The 26005-nt window shown below is 43.9% G+C and overlaps 1 protein-coding gene across 1 annotated transcript; it reads left to right on the plus strand.

Annotated features, from left to right (window-relative positions):
• The first annotated feature begins 20598 nt into the window (after positions 1-20598).
• On the plus strand, positions 20599-25615 carry LOC124682565 (chromatin assembly factor 1 subunit FSM). Its single transcript, XM_047217223.1, has 12 exons — positions 20599-21180; positions 21303-21402; positions 21673-21817; positions 21925-22051; positions 22556-23070; positions 23289-23639; positions 23725-23806; positions 23879-24010; positions 24468-24869; positions 24961-25098; positions 25228-25273; positions 25392-25615. Exons 1-12 carry the CDS (start codon positions 20599-20601, stop codon positions 25613-25615), a joined length of 2844 nt encoding a protein of 947 aa, XP_047073179.1.
• Positions 25616-26005: the final 390 nt, after the last annotated feature.

Raw genomic sequence — 26005 nt, forward strand, 5'->3', positions numbered from 1 at the left:
GGGCAATGTATCCCCTAGTACTTCCTTTTGAAAGCAAATCAGCTCTTTATGTAAGAAATCTTGTTCATCAATGAAGAATTTCCCCAATTTGATCTTGCCGATTTCCCTTTATGCCGATTTAGCCGATTCCCCATTACGCTGACTGCGCCGATTATCCACTTAACCAATGTTCAAATGAGCCGATGGCAACACAATGGTCCCTCATAATCTATCCTTCATCTTTTCTGATAACTTTGGGCTCTGGTGGATCATCATCTTTGGAGAAGATTGCAACGCAGGAGCAGCCGACGACACTCCAATCGGCTTCTAAAAACAGGGCATCTACCAGGCCAGCTGCCCCACACGCCTCAGTTAAGGCGAAGACAGTGATGAAGACACATAATTCAGACAAATGGACCGGAGCTCGACCTTATCTGAGAGAGCTATCATGCAGGGCCAACCAGCCGATCACCTTTCTTCCGTTGACAGCCGATACTGTAGATGACTACCCACAGCTCAATGAGTAGAAAGCTGTCTTGTACGCCAGAACTCCCCTGATGGCACTGCCGAACTGGCACCCTGGCCACTTTGCGCATTTGTACTAGAGTTAATGGCCACGCATCGGCTTTGGATCATGAGACACCTCCAAAAGGATCATAAAACCTGATTATGAAACCAGCCAATCCAGCAAACTGGCAATACGGTTTTGGGCAGGTGTCTTCAAGAGAGCCCTGGAACTGTTACTGAATAAGCGTGGATGCCGAAACCGATAGCTCCGTAACAAAAGCACCCCTCTTCAGAACAGTTGTGATGTAGAGCCAGCCGATTCCAACAAAATCAGCTCCCCAGAACAAAGAACTTTTCGGGTGAGTTGCCCCCCGAGCCTTATCCAAGTTGCAATGCAGAGCCAGCCGATTCCAACAAAATCGGCTCCCAAGAGCAGAGAACCTTCAGTGTGAGCTGCCCCCCGAGCTTCTTTAGTTCAATTCTTGCGCCTTGCTGACCAGATCGGCTCATCATCCTTGGCAGGCTGAAGCAACTTCCGGTGAGGATGTCCTTGCATTTCTGATGCCCTCCAAACTCTGGACGTAACAACCCCTGGAAATGACAGTTACCAAGTCACCACCTTGGTCAAAATGTTACAGCCGATTGCTTCGTCATCGGCCGTTCCCCTGGTCTTAGAAGAGATATGCTCCCTTCGTTAGGCTCATCCCTACCCTGACTTGCACGTTTATGCTGCCCTTGTCGTTAGTCAGGGTTACGATCCTCAATCCTGCAGTCCTGGTTCTAGAAGATGTCACGTTTTTTGCTGCTAGCACCACTGAACTTTGAAGACTTGCCAATGGGAATTAGGGGTCCTTGAAGGGAAGATCCACTTCCTGCTCCATTGATCCTTAAGTCGATGTCTGTACATCGGCTGTGCTTAAAATTTTTTGAATTTTTTACGGCCGATTTACGTATCGGCCCCCATACCTCAATACCCATCATCAAAGAATAATCTTGGGCTGCTGGGCACTTGCAAGACATTCCTACTTCATATCCTCGTGTTTTGTTCACCTGGGTGCCCCCCCGAGCCGATTCTGTCAAGAGAATTGATGGTATCGGCTCTGTTGGATTACATGTTGAACCTAGGCAGAATGAATGGTGAGGATAATTTTGGCCAATTGCTGGAATCGGCCTCCACGTTGCTTGCTCGGTGAAGGTTTTGTAATGTTCCTCCATAAAAATTTTTGGGGCCGATCACAAGGATCAGCCTCGCCACGTTCGTCCATCGACGTTTGCTTTGTCACACGGTCAGGCCGGTGGATAAAACTAGCCTAACCCCGTTCTTTGTCACGTCTATGCGCTCGCAGTCGTCCAAACTGATGCCTGAGAGCGGCTCTTGGCCTGATGTCTCCCAAACGTCCATGCCAGCTGTTGAAACCTCGACCGAATCATCTGCGTGGACGACTTCTACTTCATCTCCATCCCACTGTATTAGGCATTGGTGCATCGTGGATGGAATGCAACAGTTGGCGTGGATCCAATCTATCCCTAGTAGGACAGCGTAGGTACTCTTGCTGTCGACAATAAAGAACGTCGTAGGGACAGTTTTCCTTCCTACGGTCAGATCCACATTCAGAACACCTTGTGCGTCAGATGCTTGGCCGTTGAAATCGCTCAGTGTTACATTGGTCTTGATCAGATCCGAGCTGGAGCGTCCCAACCGACGTAGCATGGAGTATGGGATAATGTTGACTGCCGCTCCGGTGTCTACCAACATCTTGTTGACAGGCTGCCCATCGATGTAACCTCTCAAGTACAGGGCCTTCAGATGCCTGTAACTCCTTTCTTGTGGCTTCTCAAAGATGACCGGCCGTGGGCCGCAGTCCAATTGCGCCACAGGTGCTTCATATAATCTTGGAGCGCTAAACTCCGTTGGAAGAATGAAGACCATGTTTGTGCCAGCCGATGTATCATCATCGGCTTTCCTCTGCTTGGGGCGCCACTCTTTCCTTTGTGGCCGACCTTCTTCGTCCAGGGTTCGCTGAATTTTGGCGGCCAAATCAGGCCGTGCCTTCCTCAGCGTGTGCAGGTACAATCTTTCAGCTTCTTCCAACCCGCGTAGACGCTGAACCCTTCGCTTCTGGGAACGGCTGAGCCCATCAGGGCACCACCTTGGCCGATGATACTTATTTCCTTCATCATCGTCCTCTAGTTCCTCGAGATCTTCCACCCGAGCGGACTCAGCATGCTTGTTCCGAGGCGGGAGAGGCCCTAGACGCTTGAACACGGACACGTTAGCTGCATCCTTCTTCCTTTGTTTACATTCTGGGCAATTGCCGATTGTTGGCAATCGGCTCATTCCTGAATCCCAGCAGTGTCTGAAGAAGGGGCAGTCCCAGTGCCTATCCACGTCGTCTTGCTCCCTCGATTTTTCCTTGGCGTGGCGCTCGTATCGCTCCTCGTCGTGATCATGCCGACGACGTGTCCTGTCGTCCCTAGCCAGACGATCTTCTTCATCATCGTCGTTGTATCGCCGGCGTTGGTCATACTGACTCACATACTTGCTGAGGAGGTGATCAGAGAGAGGTCGCTGATATCTTATGTTCTTCACTTCTCCCTCTGTGACGTAGCGCTTGCCGTCGTGGCGGAGCCGATCGCGTGGAGCGCCTTCCTCTGTGTCTTTGCTATGAGAGCAGCTGCCCTCATCCCCGTCCTTACCAGAGTGGCGCCCAGGTCTCACCATGTTGATGTTGAACGAGTGTCCTGGTTTGACATGGGAGCGGGTTCTGTGGAAAGAGCCGATGAGTTCGGCTTCGAGGACTGCCTTGATCCCGTCATGCTTCTTCTTGAGCTCGTCAGGTAGATCCTTGTACTTGACCGGAGTGCTTTCCGCCATCTCGGATGTAGATGGCGATGCGGCGGATGTTGAAGATTGTCCCACCGGGCGTGCCAGAATGTGTTGACGTCAGAAACCCCCTGGCGGGCAGAGACGGGCAACACAGTAGAGCCGGGAACAACTAGGGCTGCGGCCGGCCCCGGTCCCTCGCAGCGACGGCCCGCAAAGCCTCCCGGTCACACGTCCGATGCTATCGCAAGGGCGTGCCACCCGACCTATACCTGGTCGGGAAGGTGTGGATGATGCCTCGCTTAGTTTCCCGCATGGCATACACGTAAACATTAAATACGAGCCTCGATCGGCTCTCGAGTTATCCCGTGAATCGGCTCAAAGAGCCGATCCACCCATGATTCGAACGAGGTGTCCGAATATATGGTGGTCCCGCTTGATCAAGATAAAGCTAATGAGATCTACGACGATTTAGGGTTTTCACCGCATAATCGGATCATCCTACTCACGATTGGGCCTCGCGCTCGCGCACGGTGACCGTAAGCCGATCCTAGACAGGGCCTAAAAACCAACACGAGGTTGATCCCCGGAACATCCTTTCTAGGGCTAGCAAACGTCACCCTACACGCCGCCGGATCCTCCAACCCTTTGTAAGGCCTAACTATTGCGGATGTTAAACTAATCCTTGATGAACAAGGAGCAACCGTAACGGATCAGATCTACTAAACTATGATCAAGCGGGTGCCGCCCCTACACCTAAGATAGGTGTAGGGCGGCTAGATGTGCAAGGGTTGCATAACGAAAGCATGTAATTCGAAGAACAATGCTAACCCTAACACATCTAAGATAACTACGTTGCTCGCCATCAAAAAGGCTTTAGCACGAGCAACGCATGAACAACGTGGGCGAGCTAGGCTGCCTAGATCGCAAGATGCGATCTAGGCAGCATGGTGCTTACCGGAGAAACCCTCGAGACGAAGGAGGTGGCGATGCGCCGAGATTTGTTTGTGTTGAACGTTGGTTGTTGTTTATTCCATAAACCCTAGATACATATTTATAGTCCAGCGGACTTTCTAACGTGGGAATAATCCCCACCGTGTACGAGATAAACTCTAACTTTTAATCTAGATACAATCTACTATAATTAAAGATACACGGGCAATCTAGCCCAAATTCTCCGTGCAAGGCCGCTTCAGAGATCTTCCACGTGTAATCTTCCAAGCCCATCTTGATCGCGGCCCATCTCCTGATTTAGCCAAAATCTGGTGATAACAAAAGGTAAGTGACCAAATATGAGGTGCCAAAAATAATTCAAGAAAAGAAAGTTTTATAGTACATAGAGGATGACATGCGGGTCCCAGTTAGCATCAGCGGTATCACCGTTTGAGAGGCGGCAGGGGATCGAAAGAAAAAGGCAAGTGACCAAATTTGAGGTGCCAAAAAAACTCCAAGAAAAGAAAGTTTTATAGTACATAGAGGATGACATGCGGGTCCCATTTAGCAGCAGCGGTATCACCGTTTGAGAGGCGGCAGGGATCGAAAGAAAAAGGCAAGTGACCAAATTTGAGGTGCCAAAAAAAACTCCAAGAAAAGAAAGTTGATTTCACATAGAGGATGACATGCGGGTCCCATTTAGCAGCAGCGGTCTCAACGTTTCCAAGGCGGCAAGGGATCAAAAGAAAAAGGAAGTAGCCAGAAATCAGGGGGTCAAAAAAAATCCAAGAATAGAAAGAATTTTGGTTCATAGAGGATGACATGCGGGACCCATGATCCCGCATCGTAAACGGCTCGATCGGAGAACGTTGAACGAGATGGCGCGATCGAGAAAAAAACAATGCCGCAGAGGCTGCCATCTGGGCCCTACATCCCTCGGCGGTGCGGATTTGCGTTGACTCGGCCGGCGAACCCGAGATTTCGAGATGCACCACGTCTCGGGCCACCATACGCGACGTTTTGGCCGCTTTCGTCAGGCTAGGTGGCCTCAAAAACGAGAAAAAAAAGTTTTGACATGCACCACGGAGGGACCAAAAATCGTCGGCCATGGTACACCAGCAACCACGGCGCGACTTCAACTTCGTCGGCCATGGCAACTTTTCTTGTAGTGTATTCAATACCATAATAGTTTTTAAGCTATTTGTCCCATGAGCTATATATTGCAAAGGCGAATGATGGAAATTTTAAAGGTAGCACTCAAGCAATTTACTTTGGAATGGCGGAGAAATACCATGTAGTAGGTAGGTATGGTGGACACAAATGGCATAGTGGTTGGCTCAAGGATTTTGGATGCATGAGAAGTATTCCCTCTCGATACAAGGTTTAGGCTAGCAAGGTTATTTGAAACAAACACAAGGATGAACCGGTGCAGCAAAACTCACATAAAAGACATATTGTAAACATTATAAGACTCTACACCGTCTTCCTTGTTGTTCAAAACTCAATACTAGAAATTATCTAGACTTTAGAGAGACCAAATATGCAAACCAAATTTAGCAAGCTCTAGGTGTTTCTTCATTAATAGGTGCAAAGTATATGATGAAAGAGCTTAAACATGAGCACAACAATTGCCAAGTATCAAATTATTCAAGACATTTTAGAATTACTACATGTAGCATTTCCCGATTCCAACCATATAACAGTTTAACGAAGAAGATTCAACCTTCGCCATGAATACTATGAGTAAAGACTAATGACATATTTGTCCATATGCAACAGCGGAGCGTGTCTCTCTCCCACACAATGAATGCTAGGATCCATTTTATTCAAACAAAAACAAACCGACGCTCCAAGCAAAGCACATAAGATGTGATGGAATAAAAATATAGTTTCGGGGGAGGAACCTGATAATGTTGTCGATGAAGAAGGGGATGTCTTGGGCATCCCCAAGCTTAGACGCTTGAGTCTTCTTAAAATATGCAGGGGTGAACCACCGGGGCATCCCCAAGCTTAGAGCTTTCACTCTCCTTGATCATATTGTATCATTTCTCTCTCTTGATCCTTGAAAACTTCCTCCACACCAAACTCGAAACAACTCATTAGAGGGTTTGTGTACAATAAAAATTAACATGTTCAGAGGTGACACAATCATTCTTAACACTTCTGGACATTGCATAAAGCTACTTGGACATTAATGGATCAAAGAAATTCATCCAACATAGCAAAAGAGGCAATGCGAAATAAAAGGCAGAATCTGTCAAAACAGAACAGTCCGTAAAGATGGATTTTATTGAGGCACCAGACTTGCTCAAATGAAAATACCCAAATTGAATGAAAGTTGCGTATATATCTGAGGATCACTCACGTAAATTTGCATATTTTTCTGAGCTACCTACATAGAGGCAGGTCGAAATTAGTGACAGTAAAGAAATCTGTTACTGCGCAGCAATCCAAATCTAGTATGAACCTTACTATCAACGACTTTACTTGGCACAACAAAGCACAAAACTAAGATAAGGAGAGGTTGCTACAGTAGTAAACAACTTCCAAGACTCAAATATAAAACAAAAATACTGTAGTAAAAACATGGGTTGTCTCCCATAAGCACTTTTCTTTAACGCCTTTCAGCTAAGCGCAGAAAGTGTATATCAAGTATTATCAAGAGATGGAGCATCGATATCATGACCAGGGGTGTTGGGAGTTTTCTCGACCATGCATAGTATGTTGGATACATAAGTTTCAGCGGCTCCCTTTTCATTAGTCTTGGGCTTGCTACTCATCAAACAAATTTTCAGGAATAAGCCAAGCATAATTATCATCTAGAGCTTCATGCATCGCTAGGAGCTTACATGGTATTGGTGCTTTAATCTCCCCACCATTATTAACATTATTAGTGTACTTAATTCTATCCATATCCATTTTTTCAAGTGTTCTTTTAAAGTCGGTATAAAAGCCAAGCCTCTTATGCTTAATAAAAACTTTTCTAGCTTCTATAGCTATATCTTCAAATTCTCGCACTAAGACTTTTTGAACAAAATCTCTCTTCTCTCCCCGCTCCATATCAGAAAGTGTAAGAAACATGTGTTGTATCATGGGGTTGAGACTAATAAATCTAGCTTCCATCATGCGTACCAAACAAACGAGAGGCATCTTCATAAGTAGGGACAACTTTTGCAAGTGGTATATCTTTAAGATCTTCATGCATACTAACATGGGTGAAAAATTCTTCTATATTATCTCTTCCAATTATAGACCCTTGTCCCACAGGTATATCTTTTACAGTAAAATTAAGAGGAAACATGTTGAAATAAGTAAAGCAAATGCAAGTAACTAATTTTTTTGTGTTTTTGATATAGAGTGCAAGAAAGTAAATAAAGTAAAACTAGCAACTAATTTTTTTTGTGTTTTGATATTATGCAGCAAACAAGAAAGTAAATAAAATAAAGCAAGACAAAAACAAAGTAGAGAGATTGGATTGTGGAGACTCCCCGTGCAGCGTGTCTTGATCTCCCCGGCAACGGCGCCAGAAATTTGCTTGATGCGTGTAGTTGACACGTCCGTTGGGAACCCCAAGAGGAAGGTGTGATGCGCACAGTAGCAAGTTTCCCTCAGTAAGAAACCAAGGTTTAATCGAACCGAGTAGGAGTCAAGAAGCACGTTGAAGGTTGATGGCGGCGAGATGTAGTGCGGCGCAACACCGGGGATTCCGGCGCCAACGTGGAACCTCGCACAACACAACCAAAGTACTTTGCCCCAATGAAACAGGTGAGGTTGTCAATCTCACCGGCTTGCTGTAACAAAGGATTAGATGTATAGTGTGGATGATGATTGTTTGCAGAAAACAAGTAGAACAAGTATTGCAGTAGATTGTATTCAATGTAAAAGAATGGACCGGGGTCCACAGTTCACTAGAGGTGTCTCTCCCATAAGATAAATAACATGTTGGGTGAACAAATTAAAGTCGGGCAATTGACAAATAAAGAGAGCATAACAATGCACATACATGATACGATGAGTATTGTGAGATTTAATTGGGCATTACGACAAAGTACATAGACCGCTATCCAGCATGCATCTATGCCTAAAAAGTCCACCTTCAGGTTATCATCCGAACCCCTTCCAGCATTAAGTTGCAAAACAACAGACAATTGCATTAAGTATGGTGCGTAATGTAATCAATAACTACATCCTTGGACATAGCATCAATGTTTTATCCCTAGTGGCAACAGCACATCCACAACCTTAGAACTTTCTGTCACTGTCCCAAATTTAATGGAGGCATGAACCCACTATCGAGCATAAATACTCCCTCTTGGAGTTAAGAGCAAAAACTTGGCCGAGCCTCTACTAATAACGGAGAGCATGCAAGATCATAAACAACACATAGGTAATAGATTGATAATCAACATAACATAGTATTCTCTATCCATCGGATCCCGACAAACACAACATATAGAATTACAGATAGATGATCTTGATCATGTTAGGCAGCTCACAAGATCCAACAATGAAGCACATGAGGAGAAGACAACCATCTAGCTACTGCTATGGACCCATAGTCCAGGGGTGAACTACTCACTCATCACTCCGGAGGCGACCATGGCGGTGAAGAGTCCTCCGAGATATGATTCCCTCCTCCGGCAGGGTGCCGGAGGCGATCTCCTGAATCCCCCGAGATGGGATTGGCGGCGGCGGCGTCTCTGGAAGGTTTTCCGTATCGTGGCTCTCGGTACTGGGGGTTTTGCGACGAAGGCTATTTGTAGGCGGAAGGGCAGGTAAAGGGGCGTCACGAGGGGCCCACACCACAGGCCGGCGCGGCCGGGGCCCGGGCCGCGCCGCCCTGGTGTGTCGCCACCTCGTGGCCCCACTTCGACTCTCCCTCGGACTTCCGGAAGCTTCGTGCAAAAATAGGACCCCGGGCGTTGATTTCGTCCAATTCCGAGAATATTTCTTTACTAGGATTTCTGAAACCAAAAACATCAGAAAACAGCAACTGGCTCTTCGGCATCTCGTTAATAGGTTAGTGCCGGAAAATGCATAAATACAACATATAATGTGTATAAAACATGTAGATATCATCAATAATGTGGCATGGAACATAACAAATTATCGATACGTCAGAGACGTATCACAATCCCAATCCGCTACTCTGCATTGGCGACCGCGCCGCCCGAGTCAGCCTCGGCCACCGGTGCCTCCCGCTTGGTTCTTGACCCAGATTTTGGGTGTTTTTCTTGCAAGCTGTTGCGTTAATTTTCGCGCCGTGAAGAGACTATGATTCAGTTGTCGATTGCTACTGCTGTTTGCCAGGTTCTACAGTATGATCGATGCCTAGCTAACGTGGGGGACAATGGCTCATGTGGTTGATGTCTACGCACGCTTCTATTCCTGTAGACAGTGTTGGGCCTCCAAGAGCAGAGGTTTGTAGAACAGCAGCAAGTTTCCCTTAAGTGAATCACCCAAGGTTTATCGAACTCAGGGAGGTAGAGGTCAAAGATATCCCTCTCAAGCAACCCTGCAATTACGATACAAGAAGTCTCTTGTGTCCCCAACACACCTAATACACTTGTCAGATGTATAGGTGCACTAGTTCGGCGAAGAGATGGTGAGATGCAAGTGATATGGATGATTGTAAGTAGTAATTGCAATCTGAAATAAAGATGGCAGCAAGCAAACATGTAACAGAACTTGTTGGAAACGGTGTTTCAATGCTTAGAAACAAGGCCTAGGGATCATACTTTCACTAGTGGACACTCTCAACAATGATCACATAAATAAATAAGTTCTCTTCTCTTATGCTACTTTCAAAGACTCTATTGTTGGATAACAAACACCATTCATTGTGTAGGGCTACGAGAGCACCCTCAAGCCGGAGTAAACAAGCTCCACAACGTCATAAAGGAATCACACACGATGCAAACACTGTCACTGTCACTGTCACACCATGGAGAGTGAATCCGGAGTTCATATTAAAGTAACTCTAGAGTACATAGTAATAGTTAACTTCATAATCTACAAGAGATCACAATCATAACCTACGCCAAGTACTACATGATGCACACACTCGTCCACATTACATCATGAAGGAGGAATAGACTACTTTAATAACATCACTAGAGTAGCACATAGATTAATAGTGATACAAAGCTCATGATCACATAAAGATCACATGGGGGAGAGAGATGAACCACATAGCTACCGGTAGAGCCCTTAGCCTCGGGGGAGAACTACTCCCTCCTCATCATGGGAGACAGCAACAGCGATGAAGATGGCGGTGGTGTCGATGGAGATGACTCCGGGGCAATTCCCCGTCCCGGCGGCGTGCCGGAACAGAGACTTCTGTCCCCCGAAACGGAGTTTTGCGATGGCGGCGGCGTCCCTGGAGTCTTTCTGAAGTTTCGTCAATTGGTGTAGGGTTTTTACGTCGCGAGGGACTTTATAGGCGAAGAGGCGGAGTCGGAAGAGTCCCGAGGGGCCCACCCCATAGGATGGGCGGCCACCCCTCTGGCCGCGCCGGCCTATGGTGTGGAGGCCCTGGGCCTCCCCCTGGCTTGCCCTTCTGGCTCCGTGAGTCTTCCGGCGAAATAGAATTTCTGTGATATTTCTGGATTTTTCTGAGCACTTTGGTTTTTGGGCCTTTTCTGCAATAAACGGACATAATAAACGAGAATCGGCACTGTGGCATTTTGTTAATAGGTTAGTCCAATAAATGCCATAATATGATATAAAGTGCATATAAAACATGTGAGTATTGTCATAAAACTAGCATGGAACATAAGAAATTATAGATACGTTTGAGACGTATCAAACATCCCCAAGCTTAGTTCCTACTCGCCCTCGAGTAGGTACACAATAACAAGGATAATTTCTGAAGTGACATGCTATCATAATCTTGATCAATACTAATGTAAAGCATATGAGATGAATGAAGTGATTCGAAGCAATGGTAAAGACAATGACTAAACAACTGAATCATATAGTAAAGACTTTTCATGAATAGTACTTTCAAGACAGGCATCTATAAGACTTGCACATGAGTTAACTCATTAAGCAATAGATTCTTAGTAGAAAGTTTTGAAGCAACACAATGGAAGATATAAGTTTCAGCGGTTGCTTTCAACTTCAACATGTTTATCTCATGGATATATCTCATGGATAATTGTCAACTCAAAGTAATAAGTTGAATGCAAATAAGCAAGTATGTAGGAATCAATGCACACAGTTGACACAAGTGTTTGCTTCTAAGATAGAAAGAAATAGGTAAACTGACTCAACATAAAGTAGAAGAAGGGGCCCTTCGTAGAGGGAAGCATGGATTACTGTTTTTGTGCTAGAGCTTTTCATTTTGAAAACATAGAAACAATTTTTCAACGGTAGTAATAATTCATATGTGTTATGCATAAGACATCCTATAAGTTGCAAGCCTCATGCATAGAGTACCAATAGTGCTCGCACCTTGTCCTAATTAGCTTGAATTTTCATGGATTATCATTGCATAACATATGTTTCAACCAAGTGTCACAAAGGGGTACCTCTATATCGCCTGTACAAAGGTCCAAGGAGATAGATTGCATTTCATTTCTCGTTTTTGATAGATCTCAACTTAGGACATCCATACCGGTACAACATAGACAACAGATAATGGACTCCTCTTTAATGCTTAAGTATTCGACAATGGATAATATTCTCATAAGAGATTTGAGGATTAATGTCCAAACTGAAACTTCCACCATGATTCATGGCTTTAGTTAGCGGCCCAATGTTCTTCTCTAACAATATGCATACTCAAACCATTTGATCATGATAAATCACCCTTACTTCAGACAAGACGAACATGCATAGCAACTCACATGATATTCAACAAAGGTGTAATAGTTGATGGCGTCCCCAGAAACATGGTTACCGCTCAACAAGCAACTTATAAGAAATAAGATACATAAGCTACATATTCTTTACCACAGTAGTTTTTAAGGCTATTTTCCCATGAGCTATATATTGCAAAGACAAGGAATGAAATTTTAAAGGTAGCACTCAAGCAATTTACTTTGGAATGGCAGAGAAATACCACATAGTAGATAGGTATGATGGACACAAATGGCATAGGTTTTGGCTCAAGGTTTTGGATGCACGAGAAGCATTCCCTCTTAGTACAAGGCTTTGGCTAGCAAGGTTGTTTGAAGCAAACACAAGTATGAACCGGTACAACAAAACTTACATAAGAACACATTGCAAGCATTATAAGAATCTACACTGTCTTCCTTGTTGTTCAAACACTTCACCAGAAAATATCTAGACTTTTAAAGAGACCAATCATGCATACCAAATTTCAACAAGCTCTATGGTAGTTCTTCATTAATAGGTACAAAGTACATGATGCAAGAGCTTAAACATGATCTATTTGAGCACAACAATTGCCAAGTATCAAATTATTCAAGACAATATACCAATTACCACATGAAGCATTTTCTGTTTCCAACCATATAACAATGAACGAAGCAGTTTCAACCTTCGCCATGAACATTAAAAGTAAAGCTAAGAACACTAGTGTTCATATGAAAAAGCGGAGCGTGTCTCTCTCCCACACATGGATTGCTAGGATCCGAATTTATTCAAACATAAACAAAAATAAAAGCACACAGACGCTCCAAGTAAAGCACATAAGATGTGACGGAATAAAAATATAGTTTCACTAGAGGTGACCTGATAAGTTGTCGATAAAGAAGGGGATGCCTTGGGCATCCCCAAGCTTAGATGCTTGAGTCTTCTTGAAATATGCAGGGATGAACCACGGGGGCATCCCCAAGCTTAGACTTTCACTCTTCTTGATCATATTATATCATCCTCCTCTCTTGACCCTTGAAAACTTCCTCCACACCAAACTCAAAACAAACTCATTAGAGGGTTAGTGCATAATCAAAAATTCACATATTCAGAGGTGAAAAAATCATTCTTAACACTTGTGGACATTGCACAAAGCTACTGAATGTTAATGGAACAAAGAAATCCATTCAACATAGCAAAACAGGCAATGCGAAATAAAAGGCAGAATCTGTCAAAACAGAATAGTCCGTAAAGACGAATTTTTCAGGGGCACTTAACTTGCTCAGATGAAAAATCTCAAATTGAATGAAAGTTGCGTACATATCTGAGGATCACACACGTAAATTGGCAGATTTTTCTGAGTTACCTACAGACGGGGCTACTCAATTTCGTGACAGCAAGAAATTTGTTTCTGCGCAGTAATCCAATTCTAGTATCAACCTTACTATCAAAGACTTTACTTGGCACAACAATGCAATAAAATAAAGATAATCAGAGGTTGCTACAGTAGTAACAACTTCCAAGACACAACAAAACAGTAGCAAAATAAAACATGGGTTATCTCCCAAAAGTGCTTTCTTTATAGCCATTAAGATGGGCTCAGTAATTTTAATGATGCTCACATAAGGATGAGAGTTGAAGCAAAGAGAGCATCAAAAAGCAAGTATGAAACAAATTTAAGCCTAACCCACTTCCTATGCATAGGAATCTTGTACACAAATAAATTCATGAAGATCAAAGTGACAAGCATTGGAATAAAACACGAGTAACTTCAAAATTTTCAACATAAAGAGGGGAAACTTAATATTATTAAGATGCATATAACCATGTTTCCCTCTCTCATAATAACCTTCAGTAGCATCATGAACAAACTCAACAATATAACTATCATATGAAACATTCTTATCATGAGCTACATGCATAAAATTATTACTCTCCACATAAGCATAGTCTTTACTATTAATTGTAGTGGGAGCAAATTCAATAAAATAGCTATCATTATTATTCTCATCACCATAATTATCATATATAGGAGGCATATTGTAATCATAATTAATTTTCTCCTCAATAGTAGGTGGACTGAAAATATGATAGTCATCATTGTAATCATCATATATAGGAGGTAAAATATCATCAAAGTAAATTTTTCTCCTCCATGCTTGGGGGACTAAAAATATCATGTTTATCAAAACAAGCTTACCCAAGCTTAGAGCTTTCTATATCGTCATGGGAAGAAACATGGATAGTATTAATACTATGGCAATTATTATCATCATCATTTTCAGAATTAGTTTCCCAGAGATTTTCAATATCAAAAGTAGTGTGCTCTTCTAAATCATAATCACTAATGTAGGTAAAGGGCATAGGAAGATCATTGTACTCAGATTCATTATCATAATAATCATTAGAAGCAACATACTTACAGTTACCTATCGTTATCTCATACACGCGGGGATATGCCATTACCTCTTTATTTTTATTCCCCCTCTTCTTCTTCTTCTTCTTCGTTCCCTTCTTCTTCTTCTTCTTCTTTTCCTTCTCCTCGTTCCCTTCTTTAGGAGGAAGAGGCTTGAGGGGAGGCTTCTCCACATAACCTATTTTTTTCCATAAACAATGGAAGAAACTTGGGAGGATTCCTCCTTTTCATTAATAAGTTCAAAACACACAGCGGTCCTATCATATTTTGGCAAAGTGTCATCTTCTAAAATATTATCAATGCAATAAGAAAGACACCCATGCAGGACACTATTAATATCAAGAGCACTCATATCCACCAAATAAGTTTTCCTCAATAACTCTTCACACTCCAAAAATAATGTAAGTTCATCATGCTGATTAGGAGTGATTTCATCATCACAATACAAATTTGCAACACTCATGGAGTTCGAATTATCATTGGAGGAGCATTGAAAATTAAAATGACCCACTCTATGGCAAGGTTCACAAATAAAAGGATAGAGGGCACAAACTTTTTCACCAAGATCATCTAGAGCCCTAGACCACTTTCTAGTTTTTTTCATTCCTGTGATGGATACAATATTCTTCTTCAGTTTTATTCTTTTCACAAGGTCTATGAACTCCACAAAAATTAACATGCTTATAGGAAATAGCATTTTCAGAAGTTTGAACATGTTCATTGCAATCATTAATAACAGTTTCATCCTTCATGCAAGTGTCTTTAAAAGGTTCATGATACTTATCAAAATTCTTCCTAGGCAATTGAAAATGAGAGGCAAAAGCTTTATAAAGATTTGCAACAACTTGAGAGTCAAGACCATAAGTAGCACTCATATTTCGAAATTTATCAGTATCCATAAAAGTTTCAATGCATTCATAATCATAATTTATACCGACTCTCTACCTTTGTCGTTCTCCCATCCTTCGAGTATTCTCCTGAATCCGATCTAGAAGGTCCCATTTAAACTCTTCTTTGTTGTGTGTGAATGATCTAGAACAAGCAGTATCCAGCAAGGTTTTATCTTGAAAAGAAAGTCTTGCATAGAAATTATCAATGATGATATTACCAGGAAGCTCATGAATGGGGCATTTGAGCATTAAAGACTTCAATCTCTCCCATGCTTGGGCAATACTCTCTCCATCATGAGGCCAGAAATTATATATGCGGTTTCGGTCTTTGTGAATTTCACTTGGAGGATAGAATTTAGAATAAAATAGAGGCACAATATCCTTCCAATCAAGAGAATGCCCATCCTTCAGCAGTTTATACCAATGCGCCGCTTTACCGTGACAACGACATAGAGAATAATTTCTTCCTAACTTCATCCATAGAAATACCTGCACACTTGAATAACCGGCATAATTCATGTAGAAACAGTAAATGATCTTCAGGATGAACAGTTCCATCCCCTTCATAGCGGTTATCCACAACAAGTTCAATAATTTTCATGGGTATCTTGAAAGAAAAACTTTCAGTAGGTGGATTTAAAATATCACAAGCATTATTAGAGTTATCGCATATGGGAGATAAAGTATTATCAGAGCAAATTTTCTCCCCTAAAGATGGGAAGCTAAAAAGATCATAAAAGCTAGCTTCCCCAAGCTTAGACTTCTCCATAGCATTAGCAGTAATTGCGTTCATACTAATAACATTGCTACTAGCATGCAAATAAGGTTCCATGGGTTTTTTTTAATTTTCACATCACATAATTCATGTCTTATTTCAGGAAATAGATTTAAAAACTCACTATTGGTTTCCATTATGCCTAACTAGTGAAAATAAAAACAAGAAACAAAAAGATGCAATTGCAGGATCTAAAGGAAATAGCTTCGAGCACTCACACACCAGCAACAATGCTAGGAAATAGCTTAGTAGTCGGAGGATGTGAATACCTTTTACCTTACCTTCCCGGCAACGGCGCCAGAAAATAGCTTGATGTCTACGCACGCTTCTATTCCTGTAGAGAGTGTTGGGCCTCCAAGAGCAGAGGTTTGTAGAACAGCAGCAAGTTTCCTTAAGTGAATCACCCAAGGTTTATCGAACTCGGGGAGGTAGAGGTCAAAGATATCCCTCTCAAGCAACCCTGCAATTACGATACAAGAAGTCTCTTGTGTCCCCAACACACCTAATACACTTGTCAGATGTATAGGTGCACTAGTTCGGCGAAGAGATAGTGAGATGCAAGTGATATGGATGATTGTAAGTAGTAATTGCAATCTGAAATAAAGATGGCAGCAAGCAAACATGTAACAGAACTTGTTGGAAACGGTGTTTCAATACTTAGAAACAAGGCCTAGGGATCATACTTTCACTAGTGGACACTCTCAACAATGATCACATAAATAAATAAGTTCTCTTCTCTTATGCTACTTTCAAAGACTCTATTGTTGGATAACAAACACCATTCATTGTGTAGGGCTACGAGAGCACCCTCAAGCCGGAGTAAACAAGCTCCACAACGTCATAAAGGAATCACACACGATGCAAACACTGTCACTGTCACTGTCACACCATGGAGAGTGAATCCGGAGTTCATATTAAAGTAACTCTAGAGTACATAGTAATAGTTAACTTCATAATCTACAAGAGATCACAATCATAACCTACGCCAAGTACTACATGATGCACACACTCGTCCACATTACATCATGAAGGAGGAATAGACTACTTTAATAACATCACTAGAGTAGCACATAGATTAATAGTGATACAAAGCTCATGATCACATAAAGATCACATGGGAGAGAGAGATGAACCACATAGCTACCGGTAGAGACCTTAGCCTCGGGGGAGAACTACTCCCTCCTCATCATGGGAGACAGCAACGGCGATGAAGATGGCGGTGGTGTCGATGGAGATGACTCCGGGGCAATTCCCCGTCCCGGCGGCGTGCCGGAACAGAGACTTCTGTCCCCCGAAATAGAGTTTCGCGATGGCGGCGGCGTCCCTGGAGTCTTTCTGGAGTTTCGTCAATTGGTGTAGGGTTTTTACGTCGCGAGGGACTTTATAGGCGAAGAGGCGGAGTCGGAAGAGTCCCGAGGGGCCCACCCCATAGGGTGGGGCGGCCACCCCTCTGGCCGCGCCGGCCTATGGTGTGGAGGCCCTGGGCCTCCCCCTGGCTTGCCCTTCTGGCTTCGTGAGTCTTCCGGCGAAATAGAATTTCGTGATTTTTCCGGATTTTTCCGAGCACTTTGGTTTTTGGGCCTTTTCTGCAATAAACAGACATAATAAACAGAAACTGGCACTGTGACATCTTGTTAATAGGTTAGTCCAATAAATGCCATAATATGATATAAAGTGCATATAAAACATGTGAGTATTGTCATAAAACTAGTATGGAACATAAGAAATTATAGATACGTTTGAGACGTATCAGTGGTTCGTTTCGTTTTGGAGAGTGTTAACGGAATATTGGATGCCGTTAGACACATGTCGAGTAGCTAGGGGGTGCTCACGTACCCCCTGATCACCGGGCTTCATCCGCAAGTGGGTTATAAGGCTTTAGAGAATAGATAGTTTATGTTCAGCTCCTTGTGGGTTCGACACTCAAATACTTATCGAATTGTACTGCAGTGATCCCCTGCACTTGGGGGTTATCACCCTCCTTTGGGGGATTGTCGAGTAGGCAATGACAGTTGGCGCCCACCGTGGGGCCAGCGGCATCTGGAGGCTGGAACCGGGCGGGTTCCGCCTTTGGAGGATTCGGAGACACAATCACCGTGGGGCACGTCTTGTATGCCAGAAACTTTCCGATCGTTCCTCCGGGCGAGTGCTGGATTCCGGCTAGGACAGACCCCGTCAAGCTCTCCATCATCCCGATCGGCGGGATACACATCTTCATCTGTGAAACCGTCGATTCCGACGAAAACGCACTGGTATGTACTGCAGCTACGACCGCCGCCGAGCTAGACGCAGCTACAAAGATCCGATCTAAGTCACTGGAGTTTCCTACAGAAAGTTTCGCCTTAGATCAGGAAATTTCAAAGCCCACCCTATCTGTCCTTGAGCAGGAAACAAAGGTGGAAGACCAACGTAGATTCTCTTGGGTTTTCCAAGTGTTAGAGAAGCAGAGGTGGCACTTCGTGCACTTCCTCACACATACGCCAGGATCCGCCTCTCATATGGAAGGTGATGGACCCACGTAGCTAGAGGATGTCGGAGATAGGAATAGATCCGAGTACCCAGAAGGTGCCAGAAACAACGAGGACTCCTTGCTCGATAGCCTCAGCCTGATCTCAGAAGACGTCTCTCTCCCGTGGCTTCGGAAGAATACAAGGCATATTGTAAGGAGTTGGAAGACATTTAGAAAGCTGATGGTGAATCATCTCCGCCAAAGCAGGTCTTCGCAACCTTAGCTGGCTTAGATGAGGAGGAAGATGACGATTCATCGAAGACTCCACCTCAAGCAGCAATCCAGGATCAAGTGCTTCCGGATGCTCCGCCACGTGTTCACACACGTAAGACGGATCAACCGGAAGGCAGTATCCTAAACTTTCAGGACATGAAAGTAGCTGAAATGCTCGTGCAGATGGCAGGCGAGAACGGAGAAAATTAATCCTGACCAATCCGATCACCCCATAGGTGGCGGCGGATCTGGAAGCCTTTGAATGTAGACGTAAAGAACTCCTAGCGGAAGCTCAAAACTTGTTCAAGCTCACCTCAACTGTCCTAAAGGACAAGGTAGAAACGGCAAAAAAGTACGAGAAAGCCCAAGAGCATGAGCGGATGGTGGAGGAAGAATACGAGAGAGCGGCAGAGCTTGCGGAGCAATGGGCAATGCACATTAAGCAGACCCAGGAGGAAGCGAAGCAGAATACGACGAGGCGGAGAGATGCTATCCCCGCTACACACTCACCACCCAATAAAATGGAAGTTAGGAAACACCATTAACGCACTAGGGCGTGCCATGTGTGAGGAGCAGGGACACGGGTCACCCTTCTAGAGAGGGCATCTTTGTCCTATCAAAATCGGCCTTTTCTTTTATAGAGAGACTATGGTACGACGAGAGTAAGGCCCCTTTTGGCATCAAACTATTAATACTTCGATTTCTAAAAATACTAATATATTTAATATTTTAGGACGTCCGGTTCCAATAAATACTGTTTAGAAATGAAGTATTATGCAAAACTATAGTTTTTCTTCTAAAGTATTGGAGAAAATGGTATTTCGCCCTCATTTTTTTCTAAAACTAAGAAAAGGAGAAACCCCGTGGTATTTGTTAGCCGCATGTTTGGATACTTTGGTTTTCAGTTACTACGGCTTTACTAAGTAACCAAACTAAGCCTAACTGATTTGAGCTACTTTTTCAACTTCATTTTTTTTTTGGTCTTTGAGATACCTTCTCCTTTAGTCGATTTTAGCCGTATGTATCGAACCGGAGCCACCACGGGTCCACGGCAGCAAGTTTCGGTGGCTCGGCTCGTGCGTGCACTTTTGGGCTTTGGCGGGGCACCCACGAAAAAACGGACACGGGGGCGCGCGGTTTTGCCCATTTTCCGTTTTGGCGCGGGCCAAACCTGCGGCGCGCGCGCGCGGGGGGAATAGAAATGGGTCAAATCGTTTCGTTCGGAAGCGGGAAAGCGGCGTACTAATGCGCACCACCACCCCTCTTTGAATCTCAATCCCCAACATCCCTCGCTCCAATTCTCCAAACCCGCCCGCCCGCGCGCCCTTCTCCTCCCACCGCCGCCTCCCGGCTCCACCCGCCGTCGCCTCGCAGGCACCGGCCTCCCCCTTCCCCGCCGCCGGATCCCCTTCGTGTTCCCCCAGCCGAGGCGCGCGTGCCGCCTCCACGGGGAAGGAGCTCGGTTCTCTCGCAGGCGGCGCCCTCCTCGGCGGCGGCAACCGGCGCGGGATCTCCTCCGCTGGTAAGGAACCCTAGATTCCTCCCGCTCCGTCACTGGCTGTCAAAATCCGAACCCGACCAGATCCTGATTCGTTGCGCAGGTAGCGGTAGAGGATTACTCGCAGTCAGGTCCGGGCCGAGGAATGCGCCGCGGTTCCCGCGCAGGCGTCCGCGACACCTGAACCCCTCCCAAACCCGCGACCCGAACCCTACCCGCCACCAATCCCCACGATGGACGGCGGCGGCGCGATCCTCGGCGTCGCTCGCTCCGAAGCCCCCAGCGCCGGCGACGCCGCCATGCCGGACCAGTCGCAGATGCAGGTCGACGGCCCCGTCGCGCTCAACCGATCCGCCGAGCTCGACGCGATGGACATCGACGGCGCCCCAGCGCAGGCAACGCCGCCGACGTTGACGGACACCATCGTGCAAGTGCAGAAGCAGCTGAAGCGGAAGAGGGCCTCCAACGGGCCCGCGATTGCTGCCGCGGAGAAGGAGGCCCTCGTGGCCGGGTGCCGGCAGGAGCTGCAGGGCCTCTTCGAGTACTACAGGGAGGTCTCGGGCCACAGGATGCAGCTCGACGGGGGCAACCTGTCGAGCAACGCGGTGATTGGGTGCCTGCTGGAGGAGAGCGCCCTTGGGCTGACCAGGCTGGTGGACGAGGCGTTTGAGAAGCTCAGGGAGACCGAGGGTGTCTCGCTGGCTTCGGTCCGCAGCTCCGTGCTGCTCATTGGGCAGCGGATGATGTACGGGCAGTCCAGCCCCGATGCTGATGTGCTGGAAGATGAATCGGAGATGTCTCTTTGGTGCTGGGAGGTAAATCCTACTGTGTTACATGCTGGTGTCGTAATAGTGTCAGTTCACTTCTGTGTTTCTTCAGCCTGTGAAAATTCGTGGTTTCTTAAGTGGTGGCTTCCTTGGTTGTTGTTAATTGACAGGTGAGAGATCTCAAGTTAATGCCTGTGAAAATTCGTGGTTTCTTAAGTGGGCGAAGAACTGCCAGAAAGAAGATCCACGAGAGGATCAGCGCTATCCATTGTAAGTCTTTTCTTTTTACCACCATGTCTCAACTTCCATCTGCCAACTTTTGAAAGTAGTCCATTCATATGCAAATTGAATTTCGTCTTTGTGTAGCTGAATCTGTGCCTATTCTTTCCATATATAACATGTTTTGCTGCTAAATTACTCTCCAGATGCTGTTGTAAGTTAGCTTTGGTCTTGACATTTAACTGCAAGAACTGTGAACTAAGTTAAATTGCCTACTCCATACTTTTTGTTTGCTGCCCTCTAAGTGGATGTATATTTCAGCATCTTTGTCAGTCCTGGAATCTCCAGGAGCTGAAGCTCAAGTAAATGAGCTTAGAAAAGTATCAATAAAGCTAAGCAAAGCATTGAACTTGGAAGGGATCAGATCAATGGTGGAAAGGTTGACACAAAAGAACAACATTCCACGGTGTGTACCTCTTGCACTTTGTTTTGTTTATTGGTGTTGGCATGCCCACCTCATTTAAAGCTTTGAGGCTCTGAAGCACTAATATTTGTAGTTATTTCTGATCGTAGGGTTGCCAAAGATGTAGAATCAACAGCTAACCAGTCAATGCAAGAGATGAGAGAAACTGAGGGAACTGCTGGCAGAATAGAGACTCTACATGGTTCTGAGTTGCCAAATGGAAATGCCTCTATCACTGTTAGTGTCTCTTTCCATTGCATCATCTAAGATATTTCATTCAATTATTTAAAGAATTATAAGGAATGTGGTTAGGTATTTTATATATGGTATGAATATAATGCTAAAATTCCTATACATGAAGTTGATGCATGTCACTCAAATTTCCAGTGACTTTTTTTAATTTTATTGCTTTAACTCTCAATACATATACATAACCATGGTGTCATTATACTAGTGGTTATAGCAGTGTTTATTCTTAGCCCCATCACTTGCAAGATAACTTAGTTTCTTCCAAAATAAATTAGGATATCATAATGCACCTGCTAAGCAAGGATTATTTGGTTTTAATGTTTGAGCTAAGTATACTGGTTTGGTGGACATATTGTTTTCTTGTATAACACTACACCATAAATTAGGTCTGTTTTAAAGTGATGTAGGAGTGCAATAGTACAATGGTAGTGTAGCAGGCGAACTGCATGCCCATTTTATCCATTAATTTGATGTTATACTACCAAATTGTAGGAGAAGGCAGTTCAGAAAATGCAAAAACAACTTGAGAAGGAAGCAAAACGCCAGGAGAAAGAGGAACATCATATAATGAAGCAACAAAAGAAAATGCAAGAAGAGGCACTGAGAGAACAGAAGAGATGTGAAAAGGAAGATGCTGAAGCGAAGAAACGCCAAAAGAAGCAGGAAGAAGAAGCACTGAAAGAACAGAAGCGCCGTGAAAAGGAAGAAGCTGAATTAAGGAAACAACAAAAGAGGCAGCAAGAGGAAGCTGAGAAAGAACAGAAGCGTCTTGAGAAGGAAGCTGCACAGCTCAAGAAACAACAGGCCCTTCAGAAGCAAGCTTCTTTGATGCAGCGCTTTTTCAAAAGTAAGGATGGTGAAAAACAGGATAAATCTGGAGAGAATAACACAGGTGCATGCTCTGTTGATCAATGCACCACCAACAAGGAGCTGGTATCAGCTGCTACATCAATAATTGATTCTTCCTTCTCTCTGAAAGAGAGGTGGACTTTGGAGTATCTTCGGAGGTGAGCAATGTCTCCTAAGTCAATGTTGTTTCTAGTACTACGTTAACTTGTTAACACATGCATGCGATTGCTTAAAAACATGCTCTGGCCTTCCCAGAGAAATGGCTACATCAGTTTCATGAATTACTTTTGGAAAATTTCAAGTGCCATGTATTATTGTTCCCTTTTACATGTTTTAGATATACCACTGATATTTATTGAATGGGAATACTTCACAGGTTGCAGATCACTGGTTGGCAAAAGTTATCAAGCTATAACAGGTCCAGCAGATGGGGTATCAGACACAAACCTAAGAAGGAGGCATTTAAAGCGCTCAAGCTTCAAAAAACCTCTGATGACATGCTTGATGAAGTACTTTCTACTTCAAATGAAGACACTTGCCACAACTCAAGTCAAGAAAATGAATCAGATAAACTGGGAAATGACATTGATATGCTTCCAGCCAGTGAGATGCAGTCTCATGTCACCAATAGTAATAATTCTCTGACAACTAGATTGATAAAGAGAAAGCTTCTGCAATTTGCCAAAAGTAACAGACCGGCTTATTATGGCACTTGGAGGAAGCAAAGGTTAAAACTTAATCTGCAGTATATAAACATTTTTATTGTTTTCCAATCTACTGTCACATCATGTTATGTTTTATAATATTTGCAGTGCTTTTGTTGGTCCAAAGTGCCCACTCAAGATGGACCCTGATCTTGATTATGAAATTGATAGTGATGACGAATGGGAGGAGGTAATTGCTGGTGATCTTGCTTTCTTGTCCTTTCTGTCTGTCATAGATACTCATGTTATGTTTGTTGCACAGGAGGATCCTGGTGAGAGCCTTTCTGACTGTGAGAAGGACGCTGATGAGGTTGTAGAGGAAGATTCCAAGATAACAGATGAAGAAGAGGAAGATAGTTTTGTCGTGCCTGATGGTTACCTGTCAGATAATGAGGTATATTCTTGACTTGTATCATTGAACAAATGCATTATTTTTGCTAACATAAGGTGGGAATTGTATTTCACATTTGTTTGTCTGTGTATGCTTACAACTAACCAAGCAACTACCAACTTGAATTAACAAAAGTGGAAGCCAGAAAGCTTAAACCTGCATTCAAATATGTAACAGAAACTCTCCAATATTCTTTAATGCATTTAGCTAGTCCATCCTGCAAATATTTATCTTGTCCCCTTTGTCTTTCCAAACAAACAACTTTTGCCGATGCCTATTAGAAGATTAGAGTAGAAATTATAATTCAATTTAAAAAACAAAAAAGTGGGTCTGCTTAGTTGATACACCTTCAATTCTGTTTGGCAGCATATGTGAGATCATTGTTTTCTTCTCTATAAGTATGCTTCTGCATTTCCAAGTATCCATCATACAATTCAACACCTTAGTTTCTTTCCTGCAGGGCATTCAAATAGAAGGTTTATTGGATGATGATAAAGATGATGAGGCCAGTAGTTTGCCACCCAGCCAGTGTCCAGAAATTGAGGAATTCAGAACTTTGCTACGCCAGCAAAAAGTGCTAAACAATTTGACTGAACAGGCTCTCCGTAAGAGTCAACCTCTTGTAATATCCAACTTAGCTCATGAAAAGGCTGAACTATTGACTGCACAAGATCTCATGGGAACTTCCAAGGTTGAGCAGCTTTGTCTGCAAGTTCTTTCAATGCGTATCTGTCCAGGGGGTGGAGTTGTCGATGTACCAGTCATTGACAGTTCTGCAATTGCTGAAGAAACCAATCAGTCGAATGCGAAGAGTAGTCCTTCTGCTGCATCCTCTATACTGGATACAGATCTGCCAGAAATTGTAAGTAGCCATGACTCATTTGTATTCTCTGTTGATTGGAGATGGTATTTTCAAGACATCTTTACTTATTCTTTGTTTAACTCCAAACCAGGTTGGGGTGATACGGTCAAGTCGAGATGGTATCAACAAGCTGGTTGAGTCACTGCATCAGAAATTTCCAACTGTTGCAAAGATTCAACTGAACCGCAAAGTGAGGGAGATATCTGACTTTGTTGATAACCGCTGGCAGGTCAGAATCCAATCAGCACATCTTACTTGGTTCATTACTGTTCATGTACTAGTAGCATGATTAGTAGTTGAAGAGAGGTTAAATGGATCAAAGATTTTGCTGCATTAAGCTGCTCTTGTTTGGCTGCAGGTTAAGAAAGAGGTTCTTGACAAGCTTGGCTTAACTAACTCACCTGGTACTACCCTACTTGTTCATCTTTTACCAGTAGGAATGTTGCACTATTGTCCTTGACAGCCTCACTAACGTTTTTTTTGTTTTTGTTTTTCCAGTGAATGATCCCCAGAAGACTAAAGCAACAGCCAGTCCCAGTCTTCCCCAGAAGACTAAAGCAGCAGCCAAACTTCCCCAGAAGACCAAAGGAATAGGCATGTACTTCTCAAAGCGCTGTTTACCTCCAGAAGAGGCCATCAATGCCCTGGCATCTTCACCTGAGCTGCGGTTGAAATCAAAAACTGTTCAAGGCAACAATGGTGCCGCTGGTGCTCCTCAAGTTGATCTGTTTCCCTCTACAAAGTGATGGACCTAACAAGCTCATCCTGAAAGCATCTTCCTTGAATTGGGTCTGTCCATCGGTGGCACAAAACAAGCAGACATCTTGGCTATAATGGTGTAGTAAAAAGGCCACTCAGGTGCAATGTGGCATTGCATCTTTTGCCAAGTGGTGGTCTCCCGTGGAAAGTTTTTTTTTGGAATTCTGCTTAAGGTTTTGTGGTTTTATAGACAGGAGTGAAGAATTGCTGTATCCAGTAATTCTATCTTTGATACAGAATTTGTTCTATTGCTTCACACTGTGCTTACAGTGAAGTTAATAATATTTTAGCTTTGCATGTGGATGCAGTTTATGGGTTTGCCTTTGTAAATTGCCATTTTTTTTTTGTTCTTTAGTTCTGACTCAGCCAATCTTGCA

Source organism: Lolium rigidum, chromosome 1 (assembly GCF_022539505.1).
Source record: "Lolium rigidum isolate FL_2022 chromosome 1, APGP_CSIRO_Lrig_0.1, whole genome shotgun sequence".
NCBI lineage: Eukaryota > Viridiplantae > Streptophyta > Magnoliopsida > Poales > Poaceae > Lolium > Lolium rigidum.